Source organism: Myodes glareolus, chromosome 3 (genome assembly GCF_982192425.1).
Source record: "Myodes glareolus chromosome 3, mMyoGla1.1, whole genome shotgun sequence".
NCBI lineage: Eukaryota > Metazoa > Chordata > Mammalia > Rodentia > Cricetidae > Myodes > Myodes glareolus.
In genome coordinates this window covers 114,984,992-115,012,929 of record NC_142028.1, presented here as the reverse complement: position 1 = coordinate 115,012,929, position 27,938 = coordinate 114,984,992, and the positions used below count along the sequence as shown (strand labels likewise).

The 27,938-nt window shown below is 38.0% G+C and overlaps 1 protein-coding gene across 20 annotated transcripts in view; it reads right to left on the bottom strand.

Annotated features, from left to right (window-relative positions):
* The window catches only part of Ptprd (protein tyrosine phosphatase receptor type D), a 1,378,451-nt gene that overhangs the window by 30,027 nt on the left and 1,320,486 nt on the right, over nt 1–27,938 (bottom strand). For all 20 annotated transcript variants that reach the window (XM_085686142.2, XM_087904910.1, XM_087904905.1 and 17 more), the window contains 3 exons: nt 27,730–27,905; nt 15,527–15,646; nt 14,901–15,055 (listed from right to left, as the gene is read on the bottom strand). In XM_085686142.2, the coding sequence (XP_085542268.1) occupies nt 14,901–15,055; nt 15,527–15,646; nt 27,730–27,905 (451 nt within the window). The remainder of the gene's footprint in view (nt 1–14,900; nt 15,056–15,526; nt 15,647–27,729; nt 27,906–27,938) is intronic.

Here is a 27,938-nt window from a genome sequence, read left to right as displayed (position 1 = left end):
CTAAGGGAATTGGTTACCCACAACAATCTGGTTAATAGCCTATAGCTCCTCCTCTCTTCTAAACAGCAACTGAAACCTTTTTAATTGACAATTAGTTATTTCAACTAATACATGCTTGCCTATTTTTTTTTAAGATTCTCGAAAAGTTTGGCTCCTGGAATAGTGTTGGATTATGGCTCCACTGCTCTAATATTCATGTATGTGTCACACCCACTCTCAAATCACATAACTTTAATGGGTTATAAATACCACTACGAGGAAAGCATTCAGTTTTTATCTACGAAATTAAAATCACATAAAAAGCAACATTCCTATATCTTTTTTTAAAAAAAAAAAGTGTATGTGTGCATGCATGGCGACCTTACAGACAGTCTAGGCTCGCCGGCCAGAGAGCCTCAGGCACCCAACTGGCTCCACATCCCCATTTCTGGGATTGCAAGCATTATTCTATCATACACAGCTTTTCACCTGGTTTCTGGGAATCCAACTCCCATGAAATAGAAGCACATTGCTTAAGCTTGCTTTAGAACAGCAGTGTGGCAAAATGTTCTTCACACAACAAATCTTTGGGAAATGTTCATCTTCTTACTCTCCCTTCACCAGAGTGAAGACTTAGAGTTTAGTGTATCCAACTAGTTGACCTAGAGGCTGAGTCGATCATTACTTTGTTTAAATTAATGACATTGACACAAACAATATACCTCTTTATCTAGTAGTTTCTATCATCCCCAAGGAAGAAATAGAACATAAATTTGAAGCATTACAGGGACCTTAGACAGGATCTCATGCAATGGTTCTCGCCATGAACCCTGTGACAAGCATCTTTTGGGAAATGTATTAGAAATGCAACATTTTAGGTTTCAAACTAATCTACAGAATCATTAACTCTGGCAACAAGCAACCTGTGTTCTACAAGCCTTACTGGCCCTGCTACATCAAGAAACACCCACTTTGCCAGACTGGACGGGAAGACAAAGGAAAACAGGAAATGTGAACAGCTCAAGACTGGAATAAAACTTTTCAACCTCAGGGTCAGTACTCTGCTTGGGTTGAGTTCTGATTGTGCCAAAGTAGTGATTACTGTTTGCTTAGCCCTTTGTTCATTTCCATGTGCCTAAGGCTCTCGATCGTATTCTCAATTAATTTCGCCTATGGAATTTAATAACTAACCCAGTCATTCCCTTTCCTCCAGGCCCCTGGCTCACTACACTACTGCTCAAGGCACTCGGCCACTCTCTTGGAATCCCTACTCTTTTGTGGTATTAAAGTGCTTATTCCATAGGAACTAGATACTTTAATTACAGAGTTGAACTATTTAATGAACGGATGAGACATAGGTAGGAAGCAAAGTGATTTTGTTCCTTTATAAACTAAGTCAAATGATTTGGAAAGGTTTTGATAATGTGTGTGCTGTCACCCCTCCAAGAAGTGTGGTTGAATTAGATGAAAGTGAAAAAAAATCTGTAAATATCAGAAGCATTGATAAAGTTTGTAGTATTCTAAGCTTGAGTTGTTCAAATCCTTTAAGCCTGTGGTTGATTTAAATATACCAAGTCTGCTCATTATAGTTTATACTCCCCACAAGCTATAGGTTGTAAATTTAAAAATTGATGACTTAAATATAGAATTATGTATTTGAAGTTACTGTTAACTGTATACATTTTTAAAGGGTGATTTTCTTTAAGCTGGGTTATCTCTGCATGACCCACTTTTTGCACATGGATCAATGATTTTTATTCCTCCTTCTACTGTTCTCGTCTCTTTTCTTTTCAGGGTGTTCCACACTAATTCATGTCCAACAACAAGGCTGTGCACCCCACACAGTTTAGTTTTAATAGTCACTAATTATTTTACCACACACAGTAAACTCTTAGTTACTAAGAGTTGTTAAGTGATTTTTCAAATACACACACTAAGTCCTATGGCTCTTATCTCACATAGGTCAAATTATGTAGACAGGGAATCTTCTTATATGATAGAATTTCCTGCATTCCTCAAAGATTTCCCGTGAGGAAAAGAGTGTTTCATGATTGACTACACATCAGAATGGCATTCATGGAGGTTAACAGCATAACCAGTATTTTATCAGATCTGGAATTCTTGTAAATAAATCAGCTATTTATACCCACATTTATTGAAGTATAGAAATTCCACTCAGCTTTATTAACAACTCAGAATTTAATGTGTGTATATATATTGATGAATCGCCATAAATGCTTGAGAGACTTGCCTTCTTTTTCACATTTTTATTGTTGTTTCATAGTTTTTTTCATACTTCTTGAAAGAGTCAGAAAAGGTATAAAATTATTGATCAGATTATATGATTATGTATGCTAATGATTGGTTGGGAAATAGTCAGTGTTTGGATTTGAAAATTTGACATTTTTTCTTTCCTTTCTTCCAAACTGGATAGCAAGCCATTCCTGATACAGCTTAGATTAAAAGCAGACACTTTAGCAGGGTAGTGCAAAATATAGGATGTTAGGTAACAGGGGATGGTGGGAGCTGCCACAACTGACCTCACAAATTTAACATTTTATTTAAAAATAAATGTGCTGAATTAAAAAAATAAAAAGTGTCTGCATGTCTGCAAGCCAAATGCTGCCAAAGACAGTTTTAGGTATAAACTCTGCATAGATGGAGGTGGTTTCAATACACTGGGATTATTTTAAAACTCATGTCTTCAGGGTTTAACTTTAAAAAGTAGTGTAAGCATCAGATCATAGAAGCATAGAATATCTAATTTAGAAGCACTGCACCTGGAGTCAAGAAATTAGTAATGTGTATGCTTTACGCTAAATGTGGCCATGGAAGGGGGCACTCACCCAAGATAAAACTGTTTGGGATACTAAAATCTTAAATGCTGAATGGCAATTATGTAATGAGCTTCTTTAAAATACAGAAAATGAATTGCCATTTAGCAAGCACTGCAGGAATTGATAATTGAAGCAGGGTAATGCATGCTTGGGGACTCATAGTCTCTCAATTTTGAATATGCATGAAAATGTCCAAACTAGGAAAGTTTAGAAAAAAATATCTCTTTGAATGTAGGGTCCCTACCATGAAAGAAACAGCAGTGAGGATATAGTTTGGTCTACTAGTAGCTCAGATTGGATGGGAGCTTCTTGTATCATGACCAAACTGTGAAGTGGTGAAGCTGTACCTGGACCTATTGAGGAGGTGATAATTCCAAAGTGCTACTTGAGGAAGCTGACTGTGTAGAAGGAGGTAGAGACCTTAGAAAAGGCAGTGTGATGCCTTGAGAATTGGCAGACCTTTCTACATTTGTATGCTACAGAGATTTACTCTGAAAATGATTTCCATGCAGAATCATCATCTCAGATTTTTATACATGTTTATTCTAAGCCTTCAGGAAATACAAATCTAAGAATGAAGGTACCCACACTCACGGCTTATGGCTGGAATGCATCCGCAGAGCTTCTTACTGAACTCTGGAAAGGTTTTGCTAAGCTGGGAGCTTTGCTTTTGTATTTTACAAACCAATAAGTTTGAGTTTAATTGAACCAAGATAACAAGTGTATTTCGGGCTGTAGCACATAAGAGAAAATAAGTTGAAACCAGGTCAATCATTTTCTGGTACACAAAAGAGGGATGAAATGTTAACCACAGGTTATAAAGAATTTTTGTGGTTTATAACAAGATTGGTTTTGGGTTTTCAGATGGAAGGAGTGACTGTGACTCCAGGCTGTGTAAGAGTCTCTGCCCAATGATTAGAATTAGAGTTAGGCAGACACCGAAAAGGTGGGCTTGTAAGATGTGTGGCATAACTGACCACCTAGGGAATTCAAGGTCAGAATGAAGTTGTCTTTCCAGCAAACCAAAATTGTTTACTCGTGGCTTCCATGAAATGAAAATTCCTAACCATCTTAATCATCAAGGTAGACAAGCAATTAAGCTACTATATTTTATCCAGTTCTTCTTGTAAAGTGCATGCCATCAGCTGCTATCATTTCCTGAAAGCAACAGAGCAGTTCAGGTGAGTGACCTAACAAGACCATGCAGTGTAGGGAATCTGATACCTTATTTTTCTATGCATGCAATTATATTTTTTATCCTGAAATTCACGCCATTGAAACTGTGAGATAGTGTTATTTTTATTATGGCACTGGAAATTATAGCTTTAAGATTCAGGAGCTTTCATCACTTCACATTTAGAAATTCCCTCCTGTCCATGAACTTCTCTTGGAACCATTTGATTTCCCCTCGGGTTCCTGATCCTGTGAGTCAGTTTATATTCGGAGATATAGTTCTACTCTGGGCATACTGAAATGCAACAATCCTAACTCTGAGAGTGAAATTCAGAGGCAACACCAGAAGCAAGCAAGGTTGCCATGTGTTCTGCATATATCCCTTGTGTTCATGATATTCTACCTTAACTTGGTTATAAGAGGATTATGTATCCGAAAACACACTAATTGGTATTTATGTATGAGATAGGTTGAATCTTAAAATAAGTTCGCCCCTGTGAACATAAACGGGTTTTTCCCTCTTAGCCCTATTTTTTATGATCAGAGACCACAATAACAGGTTCAAAATTATCGAGAGTGATGGGGGCTTAGCTGAGTAGCAGAGACGGTTGAGAGCGCTGACCGGACATGCACAAGACCCTGAGGTTAACATGTAGCATGGTAAAAACAAAACCAAAGCAAATAGCAAATACAATGAAATTATAGAGAGGGCAAGGCCTTCTGACTCACATTTCTCACAGTGTGGGAATAGTACACATCTGAATGAAAAATAACTAAGCCAGATGTTCAATGGTGAGGCAGGGGTCTACAGTAAGATAGAAGGCCTTTTCTTCTCTAGTTTAACATATGTCCTAAGGTGACATGGAAACTTGTATTGGGGGTTTGGGAGAGGTTGATCCTCTGCTTCAACCCTGTAAGGCAAATTCATGCTGCATTCAAGAAGGATGCAGAGAGAAGGGCAAGGAGACATGAGAAAGTCATTCGTGCCACAGGCACCTCAGAATCTGACAGCTACAGGAAGGACCAGTGGTCTAGTAGTCACGAGGAACTCCTCACCCTGATAGGTCCTGTGTCCCGAGAGAAGTATTTTAAATTTTATTTCCTTACTACATCATCTGTTGGTCTCTACCACAGAGTCCACTTACATATTCAGGATTTTTGTTGTTGTTGTTGTTGCTGTTTTGAAATGGGGTTTCACTGTGTAACATCCCTGGCTGTCTGTCCTCAAACTCACAGAGCTCTCTGCCTCCCAAGTGCCAGGATTAAATGTGTACCTCACCATGCCCAGCCTTTCATTTTTAATTTTTAAAGAGTCTCTATTGACTTTGAAGTCGTTTTATTCATTTCAGCAAGCAGAATTCTGTGCTGAGACTGAACTTTGTAAACATGTGGGTACCTTGCTAATACTATTTACTAAGGCAAAGGGTTTAAACATACTTGCTAAAGATTTGGTTATTTCAGTGAAAACCTCCAGGCTTTTGCCCAGCTAGATTAGGTAGTAAGAGAATGTGAAAGAAATAAAAGTGCTCCCAGAAGGTGCGATGTTCAGAACCAAAAGGTTTAGCAGAAATGGAAATCAACATGTCTGAATGGCTACAACTATAACACATCCTCAATAAAATGAAGAAAAAGTCATTCGTATAATGTTTAAAAATACAAGGGCAGATTCTTATCCGTTTTTGTGTAACACAAAATGAGGATTTGGCACATGACTTCCTATTGGATAATATACCACACACACAGTGCTTATTTTGGTTCCAATGGAAAAATACTATTGACAAATTTCTTTCTTCCCTCCCGACTTTATTCAATAGAGGAGGTAACAGCAGCATCTGTTGCACTTGGCTGGAGCCTAGGATGAGGAAATTGTGGCTAATGAGCCTCCCAGGCATATGGACCCTAAAAGCTCATGCTCCAGCCATGGCACCGCTAAGTTAGCACTCCAGGGGGAGTGGTAGATACACCAGGCAGTCACTGCACATCGTAGCACGGTTGCCAAGACAGCTTTCCTAGTCATTTTGAATGGCCTGGAGCAGTTTCCACAATCATGGCTCTAGGGATGGTTACAAAGCAGGATGCGCTTGTCTGTCACATCCTTTCCGTCTCCTTCTGGCACCCTTCTACCATGTTTCCTCCCATAGCCATCCAGACAACCAGGTGTCCTGACCACCCACCCAGGTGCCCAATACACTCAGCGTGTGGCCACCCATCAGCCCGTCTTTCCATTAGTCATGGCCTTGAAGCCTTGTGATACTAATTGACTTTAATGCATCCAAATTATACACTTCAACCATCTTGGTGTAACCCATCCTAACAGCTCTCATTAAAGGTATACTTTCTGACTGTATTCTTAAAGTATCTAGACAGAACTCAAGAGACTCTCTAATCAAATTAATCTGGAAAAAAAAAAACTGTAAAAGACCTTAATGATGTACTGGGAAGGTACACACAGTGCACCAGTCGAGACTTGCCTGACATCTATGGTTAGGCTGCTAGCTTTGCTGCATTTTATTTTGTTTTTCGTTTCTGAAATTACAACAAACAGTTCTTGCTTCCAAAACACAATACCAGAAAGGGGGAATTGATATGTCAGATTCACTGTGAATAATCACAGTAAATCTTTTTCAAATGGGTTGAGAGAGGACAAGAGTTAGTAGTACATTTTTTTTCCTTCCCACAAGGTGACATATCTATAAAAAATTTGGATAATAGTTATGAAGCAAATTAAATTGAGGTTTTTGCTGTTGTTGTTTTTGTTTCTTACTGATGTCATATGGCAGCAAATGAACCCTGTATTTTGGAGTAAGTTTAGGATTCTGCTCCCCTCATCCAACCATGAAGGAAAGTCATGTTACCCCGGATTGATCAGAGTGCAGAGAAGGGCCCAGGGAGCTCAGCAGATAAAGGTCAACAGTGTAGGACTTTAAGGGGAGAAACAACTCGATTACAAACTGCTTATCCAGACAGCTGTGTTCTGTTTCTCTGCTGCTTGAATCTGGCCAGAGTCTAACTCACCCGAACAAAGGATCTTTGGTAGCCTGGGCTACTAGGTCCTGCCTTTCTGATGCCTTTGCTACCAAAACAAAAGGCAAGGCCACCCAGGCTTCAGACCCTCCCACTGCCTGCCCAGGACAGCAGCTCAGGAGAGAGGAACAGAAACCCCCAAACCCCATACCCACACAAAGCAGCCTGCAGAGCAGTGAGAGACATGCTGACTTGTCAACCTCCAGTCTTGGGTTGATGTCTGCAGTCAGAATTGGTTAACAGATAGGAATGGCTTACATTTCAAAAAGATCGCCAAGTCCTAAGGCACATAGCTGTACGAGAAACAAAAATATGGTTCTAATTTTGAGAATATAATTCAATACTCAAAACCAGCCCCAAACAAAACAAAAGCAAAATAAAAAGCATAGTTTCTCAAAATGACCGCAATTCTCAATATCCTCTCTCAGAAGCTTAAAGGACTCTTAGCAAGTTGTTTAGTGCTAATCTTCCTGATGGAGAGGCTCAGGTGATGCCTGCCAAGCTCATCAACCCTACCTAGCTCATCTTTATGCTCTGACACTAAAACACATGATCTCTATGAAAAGCACTGTGCACTGAGAAGAGACTGAACTGTTGGCTCTTTCTTGATGGACTGAAGGGGGGGGACAGAGGTACTGAGGAAGGGGAATAGGAAGAGAAAACTACTCCAGCCTCTTTCCTGAAAGTTTTGAGCAATATAAATGAATAGTGTATATGTATTTCAGGAGAAATACTGTTAGTAAAATTTTGTCATTTGAAAAATAGTGGACTGTCCAGAAATATGTTCTCTCCACATCAAAGGGAAAAGATTTCAAGAGCCTCCGAGCTTGGGGCAGGGATTGAGAGTGTGATTCTCTTACCTTTATTCATCGTACCTGTTATTGTTGGCTGTTTTCTTACAATGGAAAGGGGGTAAGTCTCCAAGTCATACACCACATACCACACTCCTGGGGCTTACTGTTTTGAATTACTAAAATGCTGGCTGTCATACAAAGCAGGAAGACAAAGTAATGCAACTGATGTCCTGGCAAGAAAGACTGCATTTATCACCTACAAAGAACATGGCCCTTATAGGAAGCCACCTTGGGGGGCTGAAGATTTATTGTAGCAATTCTGCCATGATACAAAAATATTTCTGGAACTCTTTCTTGGCAGTAAAGAGCCTATGGCCTGTTTCTTTTAACTCACTAGTAATGGGACATCTTTGTCCTTAAGAGTGACCTTTTTTTTTTTCTGTGCCAAGAGGTGCCAAGAACTTGGTTTGTGTGCTAATGGACTGTTGAGCGATTGGTCAAGTCTTCTGGCCATGTGGTAGAAGGCAATTATTTAAGTAGATCTTATAAGGACTCCCCCAAATAGTTAGAAGATAGGTACCAGTTATGAAACTTCTGTAGAAAGTGAAAGCATTGGGAATTCATTCATCACCTTAAATATGGTAGTGGTTTCTCAGCTGGAGGTGATGTTTTCAGGCAGAGGACATTTGGCAATACTGGAGGACATTTTTAACAGTCATAACTGGGGAGAGGTACCCTACTCTCACCTAGTGGGCGAGATCAAAGAATATGTTCAACACCTGTCACTGTATAGGAAAGCTGTCACCACAACTGTCATGTGATCTAGGGTATCAATAGTGCTGGAGATGGGATCCATGGTCTTATAGTATCAATCCACTTTACTGGGTGACTTTTACCACAGAATACAACCGTTATTATACCTGTGTGGTGTCACATGGTCTGCCCATTGAGATAGAGGTATATTTTCTAATACAGTTTCTAAATCACAAATTACTTAGAACTCAATTTTGCTTTCCTGAAAATAAAAAAACTACTAAGAGTCAATAATTATTTTATGCAGTGCTAAGATAAAATAATTATAAAATATCAGTCACTACAAACACTTAGTTTTTGTTGCTTTGTTTTGTTTTCCACTGCTGTTTGATTTTTTTGAGAGGTAACCCTGGCTGACCTGGAGCTTGCTATAGAGACTAGCGTGGTCTCAAACTCACAAAGGTCTGCCTGTCTCTGCCTCATAACTGCACCACATGCCTGCCTTACTTGTGTTTATGTAGGAAGTCTCTGGCTAATTAATGCATTTACACCTAGGCTCCTAGTTAATCTATAAACAATACTTGAAAGGAAATGTTCCTGGCATCCTCATATTGTTGGTCAGAACACACTGAAAGGTGCTCACAGGGAACAGAAATCTGCAAATGATTCCCATCTAGATTTTGCCTCTAGATGGGCACACAGTATCAGCAAACCTTTTAATTTTCCAATTCTCAGTTTCCTCCCCTACCATGCAAGGACTGTGATAATGTATACCTGTCAGGTCAAATAAACAGTGGGGATATAATCTTCAAATAATTAGTACCACACAAAGGGGAGTCCTTAGTTCTTCCTGCACATGGGATTAAAGAAGCAGTTCCAGTCACCCTCACAGGGACAGTCATGATGCAGACCCGATGCACAACTGTGAAGTCAGTGTCTTACACCATGGACCTCATCAGCCTGTCCCTGGCTGTGTCTCCAGTGCATCTTTTCCAACAGAATTTCTACTTTGCTATGTGGGCAGAGAACTACTCTACCCCAAATGCTTTCTTCACTTTGACTTTATACTTTGTCTGTGTGTGTCTTTTTTCAAAAGTATACTCTCATAAAATTATGTAATTAGTATTGAGGACTCAACTTCTTACCTGCATCAATATGTTGCTCGTGCTATTTAATTTATTTTAAAAATATAGGTTTTATGCAGAATCATTGATATTTGAAGAACAGGACCTGTGATCTCAGGTTCCACTTAGTGTAATTAACATATTCCATCCACCTTTTTATCAAGAGATGATGATATTTTTAACAGCCTGGGCTAGCTTCTTCTATTCCTTTATTTACACATGAAAACAAACTTTCCTGGTTTATGAACAACCTCATTTTATTCTTTCAGCTTGTAAACATCACAAAACTATCATATTTGGTAAAAATATGGTCTCTTCACAGAAGAAAGATTTGAATGGAACACTAGGAAAAAATTAGAATGGGGTTCAGAATAAATATTTTTAAATGTTTGACTTAAGTTTTTAACAGACCTAGTAGCTTCTTTGTGTCATAAGGTATTCTGGACGCAATATTTGCAAAAGGGTTTGATTTTGAGAAGGTAATTTTCCTCAATATTCACTTCTTTTTAGGGATAGAGGGTTATGCAGTGAAGAAGACCTAAGTAGTTTCTTGTTTTAGTTGTCATGTGCAAAGTTGAAAACTAATATGAAGATTGGCTGTTAGGATTTTTGCCAACAACAAATGTATGATTTTTTAAAAAAATGTATATGTGTGTGTGTGTGTGTGTGTGTGTGTGTGTACATTTTCATATGTGTACATGTGGGTGCACATGTGTATGCAGGGGTATATATGTATTTGGGCTTGGAATCCAGAGGACAACTTCAAAGTAATCCTCAAAAAGGCTATGTGTCTCCTTTGAGACATGGCCTCTCACTGGCCAGTAGCCCACCAAATAGGCTAGATTAGCTGATCAGAAAGCACAAGAGATCCTTCTGTCTGTACATCCTTCCCTCTGGAACTATAGGTTTGCACTCCCAAGTCCTCATAGAGCCTCAAAGCCCAGCATATCCATGTGGATTCTGGGGACTGAACTCGTCTTCAGGCTTACACACTAAGCACTTTATCAATTGAGCCATCCGTCATGTGACTTTTAAGCTTGATCACCCTTAGTGGCCTATTTTTATTCCTAAGACATTACTAATGTTCATTTGGCCTCAGATTTATCTAGTTTTAAATCTGGAATTTGGATTGAATCGAGAATCTCAAAGATTTTCATGACCTTCAGGAGATGTATTTTATTATTCTAAAGCTCGCTTCATTCAAAAGACAAGTTCAAAGGTGTCATGCCATCTCTCTTCCTGTTTATTCATATAATAAACACATATTTCCTATGAAGAAAATTTATTTTCCTGAAATCAAAATATAAAACTAAAGAGTATCATGGCTTAAACTTTTATGACTGATTCAATGAAATTATAGTTTCATCTCAAATTCATTTCTAACAATGACTAAATACTCAAAAAATGGGTTCTTATTGTCTTTTAATACAAGAAAATAGAACATATAGATCATTCTTAGAGTTTAAAAAATGACTTTGATGTCTCGTAACCATCTGAAACCACCTTTCTTTATACAGGGCCACGAAAGCAAAGATGCTACTAAGAATTCATCTTAAAGGCACTTAGAACTCCAGTGTGAAGTTCCATGTGTTCTTATCAGCATCACTTGGAGAATCAAATCTTTCAGGTTACCATAAGATCAGTCCCAGAGAACTTAGACAACAATGAGGACACTAAGAGACTTTTATAGATCTAAACTACATGGGAAGTAGAAAATGAAAAGATGTCTTGAGTAAATTGGGAACATGGGGATTTTGGGGGGGAGTGTTAAAGGGAGGAGAGGAAAGGCAGGGAGGGGAGCAGAGAAAAATGTAGAGCTCAATAAAAATCAATAATAAAACAGAACAGACTGATGGTATAAGTTGAATTCTCTAATTCAAACCATTAAAATATTCTCTATTACTGAGAAAATATCTAGAGAAATTACTATTATAGAAAATACCAAAAAAATTGACAAGTATTATGCTATTTAGATATATGTTCACATCTGACTATTAACACTGCAGTAGTAATTCAGTTCTTAATGTTTCAGACCTAGAGTTTTATATGTGTGTACATACACACTTATGTACCAATTTATATACATAACTTATAATCTAACAGTGTCTTACACCATTAAATCATTTCATGACATTACATTCCATCACCAAAAAGTCCTCATTGCTGTGAACAGTGTTGACATCGTTGAGAAATAAAATACAGAGACTAGGGAAAATTCAATAAATTTTTCGGAACACAAAACTCGTGGGTAATGAGCAGGCATTCTCCAGAGACAGCAGCACTCTCTCTGAAGAACAGCTATTTCCATTACCTCTTCCTGCCTGTGAGGCACCAAGCTTTCCCATACTCATATTCTCTCCCTCTGCCCTTCCCTCCTCCGTCATTGACTTGTTAACATCATCCTTGTAAATGTTTTTGATACCCTAGCATTATAATTTTTTTTCTAAAAATTGCTCTAATTTCTATTTACTCAATGGCTTTCCCCCCTTAGTTCTGGCCCACAATTAGCAAGCAGAGCCACTGGTAAAATGTGGATTTTTTGGCTACCCCTAGACCTCTCTTTGATTCTTCTCCAGGCTCACAGTTTCTGTTTGTTAGGTTTATTGTGGTTAGTCTCAGTTATCACAGCTTCTTTTGTAGAGAAAAACACGTCTGAGCATACAGTAAGAGAAACCAAACGTGAGGTTCACTATTGCCAGCCAAGAACACTTTGTAACTGCTTGTTACACGATCACAGTGGACAGTTCCCCTTGGTGACTTCATGACAAGTCTTCCTGTGTGGAATTTAGTGCTTCCGGACAGGTTCAAACTGACTCTCCTGGGCTCCAATCTAACTAAAGAGCATTTTTATTGAAATGATATTAACCTGCTGCTCATGGAACCTTCATAATAGCATGCTGTCACCATTTGCTCTCAGTCATTACTGTCCTCCAAAGCTTCACCACCTGTTTTCTTATGTCACTAACCTACAGAAACGAAGTATGTCTTTAGTTTAAAAGTGTTGTTTAAAAATAATTTATCTATTAGATTTTTAGGTGTGGGTGCATGAGCCCCAGGGGGCAGCTGAAGGTTAGAGGACAACATTGAGGTACCGATTCTCTCCTTTCACCTTTACATAGGTTCTGGGGATTGAACTAAGCATGGGTGGCAAGTTTGTCAGCCCCAAGATGGTGTTATATTTTAAATGCAATGCAAATCATAAACCCATAATGCTTTGGTTCAATAGAAACTTTATAATTGCTTTTTCCTAATTTTTGTTCTTGTTATTTTATAAATACAATTCTCTTTTTTTCATTTGATGGTGTGCATGTGTGTGTGTGTGTGTGTGTGTGCGCGTGCACGCACGTGAGAGAGAGAGCACGCGCAAACACGTGCACACGCACATGTGCCAGTGCATATGTGTGAGGTCTGCTTCTTTTTACCATAAGGCCTATATTATCAGCATTTCTCCTTTGAGATCAACTTTTCTGTTTCTCCATCTGAAAATGTTTTGGGTACTTCCCATATGATCTTTATAATCAAGTTTAGCTTGCACCAACTAGGGATAACATGTAACCAGCTACATTACGTATTCGAAACTTATAGAAGGGTTCATACTGCGAAGCACAGAGCATGTTCTAAAACTAACAGCAGGAGACTGAGACTTGGCTTTAACTACCTAAAAGTACTTATTCAAATAAATAAAAATGATTTTCTGTTTTATTATCATGTAGAGAATGAGAACTGTTGTGCAGTTCTGAGATGTCCCCCTCCTTTATGTGGAAGAGCTAGAACCAGATAAGAAGACACGGGCTTGAGTGGAACACTCCAGCTAGCTACTGCTGCTTAACTCACATCTCTCGGCTTCCACTTATGCGTCTTTTAAACCAGCATGAAAATTTTAGCAATATTTTAAAAAATAGTGATACATGAAGGGGCTTTGGAATACAAGATATCAGCCAAGAACATAAGTTAGCTCTATTACTGATTTCTGTTAGGAGAGACACTCTTCCATTCAGCCCTCTGCAGACCATTGTTCAGCAGTTACCTTCGTAGGGCAGATAGGCAGGTGAATTTTCCAGGTTTCATTCTTCTCTATGCCCCCAATGACCCTGTTCTGAAGGTTCATTATACTGCAATATAATATGTAGCCTAAATAATGCTATCAACTGATGATATAATTTATACTTATTAATGTTCCTATAAAATATATTTATTAATTTATGATAAATATGTTCATAATGTAGTTTTCTTGTCTATTTATTATGAACTTCCACTTTAGTTTGATTCCCTTGTTCAAGAAGACATATTTGAATTACTCAGATTAGAAAGAACCATTGTGGAATTACATGAGCAGATTCATGTTGTGTCACCGAACAGAATACATTCAGCATTAGAGAACATATACAGTCTCACTAGGCATCTTGAACACTTTACTACTAGAGATATTTGAGAGGAGCTCAGGCATCTGGAAGAGATAAACTAAATATTAAAATACAGGAACTTACACATACAGACACTGTGATTATATAGTGGCTTATAGTCAGAATTGAGTAAAGGTATAAATTATACATTTCAAGAGAAATACAGTTTATCATTTCAATGTACATAATAAAATTTATTCTAAATTGCATGTCTTTTATCAAATACATTTAAAAGATCAAGATGGTGTTTTTTTGTATGTGAACTGATATTAATAATGGATAAATTATATCTTTCTTTATACTAAATTATCCTCCATGAATGCTTTGCTGACTCCAGCATTATGTTCTTCCACATTTTCCTATGTAATGGAAATGTTATATCCATCCAGCCCACAAAAGCTTGCTAAAAAGTTTATAAAATATTTTTAAAGAACTTTTTACTAGAAAGAAGGTAAAATTTAACCCTGATGATAATGTTAACATTTAATATTTTCTGTTTTGCTTATGGTCACATGCACACTTAATTCTGTGTTTATTATTTACTCTTGCACCAAAGAGAAATCAGTGGGTGGGGTGGGAATGTGGTAGGGAGGACTTGTCCTGCATCCAGAGGCATTATGCCTTCCTGTCAAGTCTTCCTATTGACCTTAGTACAGGCCTCAATTAACGGGAGCCACTTGAATGCAGGTATTTACCATCTCCCAGCATCAACAAGCTGCAAAAAGAACATTCAGCATAGACCAGTTTGTACTTCTATTTCTACTTCCGATCCTTTGGGCTGCAAATAAAGCAAATGATCTCAGTGGTCCTTACCTGCAGTGCACGACCATTGGCCCTGCATCAGGAGGGTTACAGGTTTTGACTCTTCGTAAGAAAGCTAGGAAAGGTGTGGGGTGCTCTGGAACCCCGTGATCCGGCCAGGCGGTAAACTGGAACTGTCTCACTTCCCTCTTCTCACTTGAACCATTCTGTGACAAAGGAATAGTGGCTCAGGTGCTGCTTTCTAACCTTAGGTGGCAAGGGTGAGTTACACTAAAACGTGCTGTCTCAGCTCTTTCTTCTTAGAGTACAGCCTTGGAAGAAACACTACCTGGAGATCCAAGCCCTGAGCTATCCCTAAATGATCGGTATCTGCTCAGACAGGTGAGTATTTCATGTGAGAAGTATTCTGCATCTGGCTACAAGCATCAGGAGCGTTCTTGTGTATCCCAGGGGAAAAATTAGTTCTTCCATTGGGGAAACCTTCTCAGAGCATAAGTTTCACGGTTACTGATAAAACCCTAGTCCAAGAGGAAAGGGGCTGGGTTGACTGAGAACTCGAGAATGACTTCTTTCTTCCCTGTTGAGAGTGGGACCAATGGTTTAGGTAAGACTTTGGGGATTTGGTCTCCTTAAATAATGGGAGGAATACAGAAGGAGAAAAAAGACAAAGAACAAACCTTATAAAGTGCAAACGTCCTGACACAGTATGTGGCCAACTCCACAGTATCCAGCAGCGTCACCTGGACCAGTCCATGAGTTTCAGTGCCTCTGCTGGGCCAATACTGGTCACACTTCACCTAAAGAAAGAAGTGACATATTCAGGCCAGATGCACATCAACTCTTCTCTTAGCATCCCTTTGAGTTGTTGTTGAAGGAAAACAGCTTTTCTGCATTTCATTTTATGTTGATCTGTTCCTGGCATGCACTCTTGTTATCCCCAAATATGTAAATTGCTACTCTGATGCCAATATAAACCACATTTTAAAAACGAGTCGGAATATTAAGCAGTAACAGATTCAATTTTCTGGGAGAAAAATAAGTTGCAGATTGTTGCTGAATAAAATAAGGAGAGAGATAAATGAAATTTTAGAGTACTTGAGGAAAACACATTTGTTATTGGGTAGACAGTATGATTCACATCAGAAAGATTATACTTAGACATTTAAACTACATTGCTAGATAGTGTTCATCTACCAAGATTTTAAAGGCACATACTATTCCACAATGGACTCTTATAATTGACAAATATGTTTGTTTAAAGAAAACTAGAAATAATTTGAAAAATCTATTAACATGTAATACACAAGACAATAAGTGTTACTTAAAATAGAAAAACAATGGTATTTGTAAGACAAATGAAATATGTAGCATCTAAGGCAACAGTAATATCTGGTATTTAAGCATGGTTTTGGAGGGTCATTATGTCAAAGTGGTTTAAACAGTACAATTCATTTAAGATAAATGGCCTACTATTTCAATGTGGAGTAGAACAAGCCATGTAAGTATTTCTCAACCCAATTAGTTAGATGTGACAAATAATTATTCCAACTCTGTAGTAAGCCTCAGATTTATCTATGTGTCCACTGTGCAGCAAAAAGCACAGTAAAAATGACAAAGGCATTATATTTTCTAGTGAGGCCATAGGTCGGAAAATATTTACCTATTCTGCCACATAGAAAAGAAAAGTGGAAGTGTTGTTTCACTGTGACCAAATGAAAAACATCTCTTCTGGTGAAGGAGGAAAACTGGTGTCCTTTATTTGAAAAGCAATGATGACAAAGTATGGTTTTGGAATTACACAAAGACTATAGTCATTGTTTTCATAGATGCTAGAAGATTTTGGTCTAGTAAACAGAATTATTAGATAATTATTTGCTTTTCAGCTTAATAAAATACTAACAACATTATGTGAATGACACTGTTTGCGTTGAGTCTGTCCTCTGACACTAAGGCTGCTTCTTACAGTTTTCACCACTAGACAATTTCATTGACAAGAAAAAGGAAGAAGAGACACTCTACTGTGTTTATCTATTTAGGATGCAGAAATTAAATTCACAAGGTTGATTCCTCTACCTTTCTCTCAACTATGAAACCATACAAAATCACCTCTTGGTCTAAGCAAATAAAATAAAAAGGGTTCAAATTCAGTAAAAATGAGTTGTAATAGTATTAAAATTCTTTATATGTTTTCTACATTCACAGATTAATCTGGTGTTTCTATTTCTATCATACGCTGCAACTCAAAGAAAAAGCACAAAAGAAAGTTCTTCAAGGAACAATATTGATGAGCAGAGGTTGAACACCTCCATATATCCTCTGACCATTTGTTAAACCTACACCATATCTGACAAATTTACCAAAATATTAGCTGAAGGGAGCCACATGATTTAAGGAACAATAATTCATGTGGGAAAAAAAACCCACAAAAATCAAGCCAAAGAAATTTTTTTTAATTATGAAAAGACATCAAGTTGATGTCTTGCTGCAGCAGATAAAATAACTTTGTAGGCTCATAGTGTGAATGTGAACATCTATGGTGTCAGTGTACGATAAGAGGCCTCCCCCAAACTCAACTAAGCAATGGCAAAAAGCCATTCCATTGCTGGTCCTCTCTCAAACGTAGGAAGGCCTTCCCTTCTCACTCATTCTCAGTCTACCTGGCACAGATTTTATCTGGTTTCACCGGATGGAGAGCTGAAATTTAGTGATAAATACTTTAAGGTTTTCATTCTTAGCCCTATACTACACGAATATTTTCAATTCCAATATCAGAGTATGCTGCATGAGATTATGAGAAAATAGATGTTTCAGAGAGATTTACTATTTCTTGCTTATTTTAAGGATTTGGGGTACATCACTAAGCTATTTTCGGTAGATTTATTTTTTTGATACTATAATGTCATCAATTTCCCCTTTCTATTCTTTCTTCAAACCCTCCCATATATACCTTTTTGTTCTCTTTTGAATTCATGGTCTCTTTTCTCATATATCACTGTTACATACATATGTGTGCATGCATATATATTTTTTTCCTAAACATATAAATACACTGGCTTGGTCGGTGTAATGTTACTTCTAAGCGTGTTTTCAGGGCTGACCAACAAATAAGGGTAGTTATCACCACTTATATAGGAAACTTTTCTTTGCAACAGATGGAGACCATTACAGAAAACCACAACCAATCCAAATGCAGAGTTAGGAACCCTGTAACAAAACTCCTAAACTTAAGGCTCCCGGATCATTGCAGATGAAGGGGTGGAAAGATCGTAAGAGGATCAGGATGTTTTCATTGAGACTCTGTCTCTTAGCAAAGTCAGAAGTTACATCCATAAAGTCTCCCCAATATAGCTACCTAAACAAGAATTGAACAAGAATAACAGCTGTAGAAATGACAAAGGGGACCAGGGAAAACCCATGAGGTCTCAACGTTACATAAACATTGTGGGCAACTAAGGGATGCTGACTGTGGCCAAAACAGTCTTCACCGGGGAAAATACACAAATTGGTTAATTACTAAGCTATTAATTTGAGATATCCCACTTTTTTAACATTGGCACATACTGTTTTCTTCTAAGGACTGCCTTCTGTGTGCTCCATAGATTTTAGTGCATTGTGTTTTAATTTTCATCTAATTCTAGGAATTTTCAGATTTTCTCTCTGATTTCTTCCTTCACCGATTGTTCAATAGTTTGTTCTTTAGTTTCCATATATTTGTGTATTTTCAGTGGCTTGTATAACTGTTGATCCCCATCTTTATTTCTTTATGATCAGAGAGAATGAAGGATATAATCTGAACATTTTAATTTTTGTTGAGAATTGATTTGTGTCTTATATGTAGTCTATTTTGAAGCGAGTTTATGAGCTGCTGAGAAGACTGTGTATACTTCCTGGTTTGGTCACTTCTATACACCTTATCTTAGAAGGGGCACACTGAAGTACCCAATAAACTTTATAAACAGATATGTTGCAGCTTATATTGGCTTATTTTTAAATTGTCCATCACTTTCTGAAAACACAATCTGCTCTTTAAATTTACTAAAGACTTACTAAGTTTGGCACACCATCTGACATTTACTTGTAACCAAACAGTTTCTCTCCAGATTTCTAGCATCCTTCTCTGAAATGTACTTGTTGCTGGATACTTTGAGAAGCAAATCTAAGGCAAAAGGTACAGGGGCCAAAGAAGGGCCTGAAGTAATTAACTATTAATGCTTAAGATACCATAACTTGAGAAAGTAACTATCAATCCATATTGAGCAATTGTGGCCATAGTGGCTATTAGAATTAGAATTTTCTCTTAGGGGTAGACAGCAAGCAGAGAAACATCATATAAAATAAATCAAAGTCACATTTGTTCTTCCCTTTAAATAGTCATTCAATAACAGGACCTGAAATTTAAAAAAAAAACTTTCAGACAAATATCAGGGTATATTTTTAGTGGATACAAAAATTACATACTGAGCAGTTAACTTTTATAAGTTATAATAACTCTCCTGGTACCATGTTAATACCAGATTGGTTAATATTTTGTCCAATGACTCTGTTATTTTACAGCCAGTGTTATGCTTTGTATATTTTACCATATAGTTTCCCAAGTTGCAAAGTTTATATGCTTCCCCTTTTCACTTTATCTTTACTGGCCACTCTTTAGCGATGATTAAGAGGCCATCACGAACATGAAGTGAGTAATACCAAATCAGCAGACACGAGTGCTTCTCCACTTTACAATCATAACACTAAAAATGAGTCCCTTGATCATCTTAATTGTATGCGACAAAACAGTTTACCAGTTCATGAAACACTCCAAAATTTTCTGGATCACTTGTCAAGTTTTAAAAGTTGTTCTTTTACTGCTTGACATATCTGCTGGCTATTGATGCAGGAGGCTTGCTCTGAACTTTATCTGTGACTTAAAAAGGTAGTCACCACAGCTTAGGTGCTGGGTTAAAAACAAAAGATAACTATGTGATATTAATACCTAGATATTAGTATTTCCCACATGAATTATTGAGCCTTTAAAATACTTATCACTAGTCACTCCCAAGGAGCAAGTCGGTACCCAAATAGCCCTATAATCAATTCTATCTCTGGTTTAGCCATAATCTTTGAACCAGCTACATTCAAGTATCACAGTTATCAAGCTGTTCCATTAGCTGCTGAAGTACTTCTATGCAAGAACACTTTCTGTAGACCAGTCAATAGAGACAAAACTACAAAGCCATATATAAACTGCATGCTTACTGAACATCATCCATGCTAGAATTATATTGACTAAAAACAGAAAAATCATAAATATACTGTCCCCTAAATATGGGTTATGAAGGCGATTACTTTACCATGCATAAAACTAACTTAACCTAGTCTAGGAATACTAGACATGGCATGACTAGGGTGACAGTAAGCCTTACACAGTCACTGTGAACTAACTGCATATTACCTCCTCCAGTGCAGATTTCGATATGTATTGTCATGTTTCTAAATGGCTTTAGCTGACACTGGGCCTGAGTCTGTAGGCTGGCATTTTAGCTGTGAAGATGGTCAGGGAAATGAAGGATGAAATTTGGTGAACTACTCAGTATCCAGAAAATGGCTGGATTCTTTCTCTTTTATCTGACACCGACAGGAGAAAAGCAAGAGTGTGGAACTTGCTAGATAATGCCCCAGACATCCGTTTGGTTGCCAAGATGAGCATCACACCTTTTGTTGCCAGTGTCCCATTTACACTAACTATCCAGAACTTTCAAAACAATCCCATACATCATGTAGGCTCCAGAGGCAATGTTTGTGCTGCTGCTCCCAATGTTGCTTAAGGAAAAAGCAGTTTCTGCTGCCTTAGATAGGCAGGGTTTGGGCTACAGTTTGAGAAATTAAATGTTCAAGGCCTTTGGCGCTTCCAGTTCTATCTGGAAGAAGACACAGACCTGGCATTTGGAAAGCATTTGCTCTCCATTAAACTCACTGAACCTTGACAACCAGAGAAGCCAAGCATTAGTCTGCCACTGGCCATGGCCAGGCTTTCCAAACCGATAACAACAACGAAAACAACAACCCTGCCATTTATAATCTCCAGTGCAATCCTGTCACATTTTAACCCTGAAGGACGTCAGGCACGGAAAATAAGCTCAAGGTTTATTTTTAAAAAACAAGAAGAAAAATTTTGACCAGAGTCTGGTTTCTTTTTCTTTTCTTTTCTTTCTTTTTTTTTCTGTTTCTTACTCACAATTATTTTTAAAGACACAAGGCTAAATAGGAAGATGTTTCCATTTCACCCTGATTCTTAGAGATGTTTACAAAAGTGACATTCAAGGACTAGAGGAGTGAGTGATCACTAGGTTAGAACTAGTCCATTACCTACATATGAAGTTTTGATATGTTAAGTTCGGAAATATTAACTCATTGATAAATGAAGAGCAGCCTGGTCTCCCATGCCTTGGCAGCATCTGATCTTTATTCATTCACACACACACACACACACACACACACACACACACACACACACACACACACCAAGATTTAGTGATAAGGGATTTTCATATCTTCTGACCTAAGCAACAATGAAGGTCGTGTTACAGAAAGTATTTTATCCAAACTAGCAATGGGTGTGTGTTATCAATTGATTCTATAATTCTATAAATTATAATGGAAAATACAATATGGATATTTTGAGATAGAATAGAATTCCTGACTTCTAGAACGATATTTTAAAAATTGATTGACGATTCAAAGCATGTCTAATACGTCAGGTGGCAAAATTGCTCTTCCTCTTTCAAATATTTATAGCCTTAACTCTCACCACAAGAGCTCTCTGTAACTTGGTCAATTCATACTGTAAGGTTTGAAAGACAGTATCAATAGCAATAGTTTCATCTGTCAGCAATTAACCATGGCTGACTGCTGAGACCCAGTAAAGGACAGATGTCCTTCAAATCTCCTCCCAGATATTTCAGCCCTGAACATTGAAAAGGCTGCTCAAGCATTTTCTAAGCAGGCTTCCCCATCTTATCAACCACGAGATGGGAGATAAAGTAGAAGCCAGGCAGTCAAAAGAACACAGATGAAGGAAAAAGTTAAAAAGTAGACAATCATCCAGTGAATAAAGGCATTTCCTGAGCCAGGAATCACCTTGGCCAATCCTACCTCGGAGACTAATTTTTCAGGGGATGCTGCCAACTGTGCACTCAGTCACCCACAAATAACACCCTTGGAGTGAAATTGCCAGCTGCATACATTTTACTGTAACATTGCTTCACTTTTTCCAAAGATTTTCTTTCCTCCATGTGGTTGCCCAGACCAATCCATGTGCTTATTGGCATAATATGAAACATGGAAACAATTAGAAACCACATTCTAGGGCAGGAAAATGGCTTGCTACAGAATCAATGAACTATGCAGAACTTGAGAGGACTTGGCAGTTCCAATGGAAACTGAAATAAAACTCACAGTACCTTTTATCACAGCACATTCTCCAGTGGTTTTAAAATGAGTTGTGTATTTCAGGCAGCTATCATACTTTATTTTAAAAACCTTAGATTTTAGTCTTTTTGTTTATTTGTTTCTTGAATTACCCTAGTGAAACTCATCAAAATCACTCAGTTTACACCTTTTTTTTTTTCCGTGTTGGTTGATGGTTAGTTTTAGTTGTTAGTTTGACACAACATAGAATCGACTGGGAATAAGTTGTCAATGAGAGATTTCCTAGATCAGGTTGGCCTTCGTGTATGTTTATGGGAGAATATCTTGACAATACTATTGTGGTAGGAAGACCCACATCATTCCCTAGAAAGGCAGGAGGTCCTGAATTGTGGAAGAAGAGAAAAGTGACAGAAGTGAATGTATGGATTGCTTTCAGCTCTTAACTCTCGGTACAATGTGATAGGTGCTTCAAACTTGACTTTCAGGTAATGATGGACCACAGCCTGGAATCGTAAGCTAAAATAAACAGTCTTCTCTACATTACTTTAGGAAATGAAGCAAGATAACTATGTGCACAAAGAACGCAAATATTGACTGAGAATGAAGAGAGTCAATACACGTGGAAAATCAAAGAACTTGAATTTTCCACTTGAACAGCCTGGATTCCAGACAGCATTGCTATTCTGCAAGGACTGTTTTGGCTATTCATATACTAAGAACTGTCAATTTCTTAGCAAAAGGCCAATGAAACTTGTAGTTTAAACAATTGAGCATTGCTTTTCTCTCAGGGACAGGTCCTAACTCTGAAGGCCACAGTAATATTGGTAAACCATAGGCATCCATGAAAGTAAACCAGACAGAGACGAAACAGAAAGATTAGAAAGATATCAGTTCCCGTAAGAAAATATGGTTCAGAGAGAATGCAAACTGAAATAAACAGAAATGTGGTCCATATTACCTTCAGTGACAACTATCACTACATGCGACCCATGTCTGTATGACTCACGGTTTCCATACTGTATCATATTGCAATGAAAGCAACAGGCAGAAAAGAATGTCCTTTGCAAAATTCACTTTCATAAAAATTAACAAATCCACACTGTTAAGATATGAATTCTGAAGATTATGTCCAGAGAGGAAAGCCAGTACAAAAGGCAGTGGTAGTCTACACTCCATTTCTAGTTGAGGACAACTCAGAGGTGAGCCACCAGCTAGAGTGGATGGAAATTAACAAGTGTGGTGGTTCTATGAGGTTGTTCAGGATTCCCTGTTAAACACATAGAAACAAATTAATTTAATTTGGGAACAAAAATGGTATTTAGAAGCCAGCTTTGAAGCAAAAATAGTAGAGGAAGCAACCCTCTAACTAAACCATAGCTGAGGCTTTCAACTGTACTTCATCCTGAAACTGTTTCCGGTGGACAAGAGCTACATTGTTGGATCATTTGCATGTAATCCAAAACAAAAAGACGTTGAGGGGCCAAGTGATATGCTAGCTTCCATGTACCTATTAGGAAAGACTAGAGTTGAGATGTAGGCCAAGACATTTGTATACCTACTTTAAACAACCATTTTCCTGATGACACTTTCTCCTCTGATGGTGGTGTCCCCATGTATAATGGTATGCTGTTTTCCCTTTATTTTTAATTCCTGACACAAAAGCTATAGACAATAAATAGTCTCATTCACAAAGTATTAATGAGGCAGACTAGAAGCATGTGGGGGGAAATGAGGGAGACACAGGAAAAGAGAATGTCCCCTTACTCTTGAATTAAGCTGAGGTCTGTTACTTGCTGACAACAAGAATCCCAGGATAATATGAAGGTTGCCAATATAGATAAAATATCTCTTCTAGATACAGATATTTCCAATTAGAATGTTAAAAAGCAGTGAGCCTACCTTAGGGCTGACTAAGCCTATGTGACCATTCTTCACAGCTGTAGAACTATAATTTTCTAGGAATTGTAACAGAAACCCAAATTTATATATATATATATATATCTTCATCTCTTGCACAGTTCTTTAGGGCCATGATTTTATCTTACCAGAAAACAGTCCCATCTGAGACACTATTGGGACCATCCTATAATCTCAGTTACCAGAAAGCAGGGGAAAGATTTAATCAACCATTTGAGATACAACCTTAAAGCCACCCAAACAGTGTATACAGCCACTCAAGTGTTACTGCCTTGGAAAGCTCCTACCCATGCTTGAGTATGTCTTACCCACCCCGAATCACCTTTCTCTAAATTCCTGTTATTAAATCTGTTATTTTTTTTAATAAATTACAACTGTACTTCACACTGGCTCATGCTGAAACTGTTTTCTTTGGTGTTGCAGGAGTGGAGGTCCCTAAGGCACAAGTGAACTCAAATTGTTGGTGACAGTTCTGAACTATGTATCCTGCTGCACCACAACTGCCATTAATATGGACCCATGTGTACAATCCAAATCCCACATATATACACATGTGTGTACTTTTTAAAATTAATTGCATTGAATATCCCCGAAATCCTGAGTCTTAACTTATTATTAAATGACATTTCAGTGATCAGCCTAGAACCTAGTTAGCTCAATATTTGGTTTGAGGTTGGCTGTTGAGAATAAAACCTTCTTTTGAGGTCAAGCACAGAACCTTCAAGATTTCTAGAGTACAGAGATATACATCCCTGTAACTATTAACCACTATACATAATATTGTTGTTAGAGTAAAATTCAATGCACATTCTTGTCTGAAAGACCAGAAATCCATTCCCTTCTCTTCTTGCTATGGTAGAAGAACAAGTGGACAGGGAAAGGTGAAGCAGGAAGACAGGAGGAGGATGACCGACAAACAGATGAGATCATCTGTTTGGTGACTTGGTCTTCTTCCAAAATGTGCTGGAAGGGCAAACAAAGGGCTCTGGATGTTGTGGGGTCAGGACAATCATTGCTGTCTTGTCAAATGGATGATGACTGAGACTGCCCAGCTGCCTACTGGCTAAGGCAAGTCATCACAAGCTTGGGTACATGCTGAACAACCACAGAGTAAAAGTCACAGGACAGCAATTTAATTGACCTCCTTAGGCCATTTAATAAAGCAGACCGCCAAACTTGCGAGACCAAAGAGTAATTAATGGAGGGAGCAAACAAAGGTTCATTTAGTAACTTCCAAATAAGTTCCTCTGTCTGAGGGGGAGGAAAGGTGGCCTGCAACACAAAGATAAACTGCAGGTATTTAAGTCACAATGCCTTCCGCCAGGAACCGCTCATTACCATCAGATGTCGCAGCAGCAGTGGGGCCAGTGAGAACTAACTTTATTATTAGAAGCAATTAGGAAGAAAAGGGACAGAATTTCATTTGGTTATTTCAAAACAAGTTTCAGTGCATAGTTTAATGAAGGCCTGCAGTGTCAAGATAAAATGTGTGTTTTACTGAAAACAGCTTTTGCAAACGACTGCTTGTTACCAGCTGGTATCTCTAGGCAGAGCAAACCTGGTATGGGCGATTTACATGCCTGCTGTAATAGAATAGTTCAGCTGCCTCAGCTTCATAGGCATGTCATAGTGGATGACCTGGTGAGGAAGGATGTGCATTGTCATGCTAGAATGTTGGCCTTCAATTCCTCTCTGACCTTGCTTTCAGAATGACTTTCAGTGACCTCTGTGACTTTATGGTTCTGGGTTTATTCATAGGAAAACCAAAGTTCATAAAAGCAATCATTTTTTAAAAAAATGAGTTTTAATAAAGTATTATTACACTTACTGGGTTAGATATTGTTATAATTATTAACTCATATATATCTAAAGATCATTTGGATTGGGGCTGCATGGAGGTTTGAGTACATTTATATGCTTACTTGGTTTTGCATGTAATGTATACAACAAATACTGTTTTCAAAGCCTTAGACATTAATGTATCAGTTTATATGGAATTATATACTTTCAAAGATCTCACTGTTTATTTAGGTTTGCTAAAACAGCACAATACTATACCACTTTACTTCTCAACTTTAAGGTAGCCTTGTACATTTCTAGCATTTTCCTATAAATAAACTTTACCAGATAAATTATCTGGGTAGCCTTAAATCTCCTGTCATCAATACAGTTAGACTAAGGAACACAGCCATATAGTAAACTTGGGAGAACACATAAAGTATCTCATTAGTCTCTTACATGAGAAACTGGGTTTTGGCTTGTAAGCATGCTTGACGAAAGAGAAGGAAGCCTTTCACATGAGGTCTCAAAGTCATCATGGATGTTCCCCATGTTTCAGTGACAGAATTCAGAGACCTATTTGTTAAATTCTCAAAGTTAAACTTGGTTTTCATCAGTCACATATGGAAGCTGTGGGTTCCCTAGGGAATATGGCATACTGCCTATGTGCTATGTTTTAGATTTCCAAACCAACAGTATTTAACTAATGTTCTGTGGACTATAATATTGAACCCATACAATGACTGAAACTCTTCTCGAAGACCTTAATGAGCAATGACTTGCTACTAAAAACTAGTCATTTTGGTGAAGCCTAAATTCATAAATGCCCTCCACACATTTTCTCAGCTATGTTTAAAACTGCATCATTCTCTGGCTACCCTGAGTTAAACTGTGCCAATTTCAATAATTTAAGTACATCCCCTTTTCAAGGATTTTAGATCTTGTTTACAGACTATGAGCAAGAAAAAGGTGAAAATGTGGGAGGTACATATGGGTAAAAATCTTTATGGGTTCTTGTTCAAAGCTAATATTCATTTTTCTCTAACCAAAGAGATTATATCTTCAGATATCACTTCCGTTTCACTGTACCAATGATGACTATCCTAACATGTGAGCATTTCCTTTTTAAAAAGACTTAGAAGCTTTACTTTTCTGTTTGTTTTTTTTAGGGGAGGATCTACTTGTGTGTCCCTGGCTGGCACACATATCAAACCCTGCATCCTGCATCAGCCTTCTGGGTGTTGTGATAAAGGACATGAGACACCATACCCATCCTTCCTCCAAAGAGTTTGAACATCCTTGAATTCTTGGATGAAGTTCTTCTAAATTCAGTGTATGAGTTTCTTCTTGGTAAATCTCATTAGTGCACACCTCTATAGGCGTGGTGGGTTTCAGAGTGGTGGTGGAGATATTGCTTCAGTCTTTCATATTTGTTTGTATTTGTGAACGATATCTAGGCATTTGCACTTGTTTTCTGAGCAGAGAGCACTTGTGTCTGACAATGACAGAAGAGGTTGGGGCAGAGAATGACACTTGTGGGCTGGCTTGGGCCTGGCTAGACCATGCTGAAGGACATGAAGAATTGGGCTGGGTGGGGAGCATGGGCAGAAGAGTTTTGAAAAATAGTTTAATCAGAGTTTTTGACATCCATTTTCAATGACTGATTGTCAAGAGTGCTACCTTAGGGGAAAAGTAGCTCCCGAATAGAATGGAACACACAGCACAGAGACTATGAATGGAGGATTTTGAAAAAGTAGACACTCATCCTTACCCTTGACCTTTCTTCCAGCTTTGTCATCATGACAACTGTGGCACTCCGTTGCTCCCATATCATTCTCCAAAAGTCCCCAAATGTCTCAGGAAGCGATCCCTGTGTTGCAATATAAGCATTTTGCTTCCTATACCCATCTATGTAGTTTGCATTAACATAGTCACTTCCTGGGATACCTGCAAAACATGAAGTTATTAGTCAACCAGTTG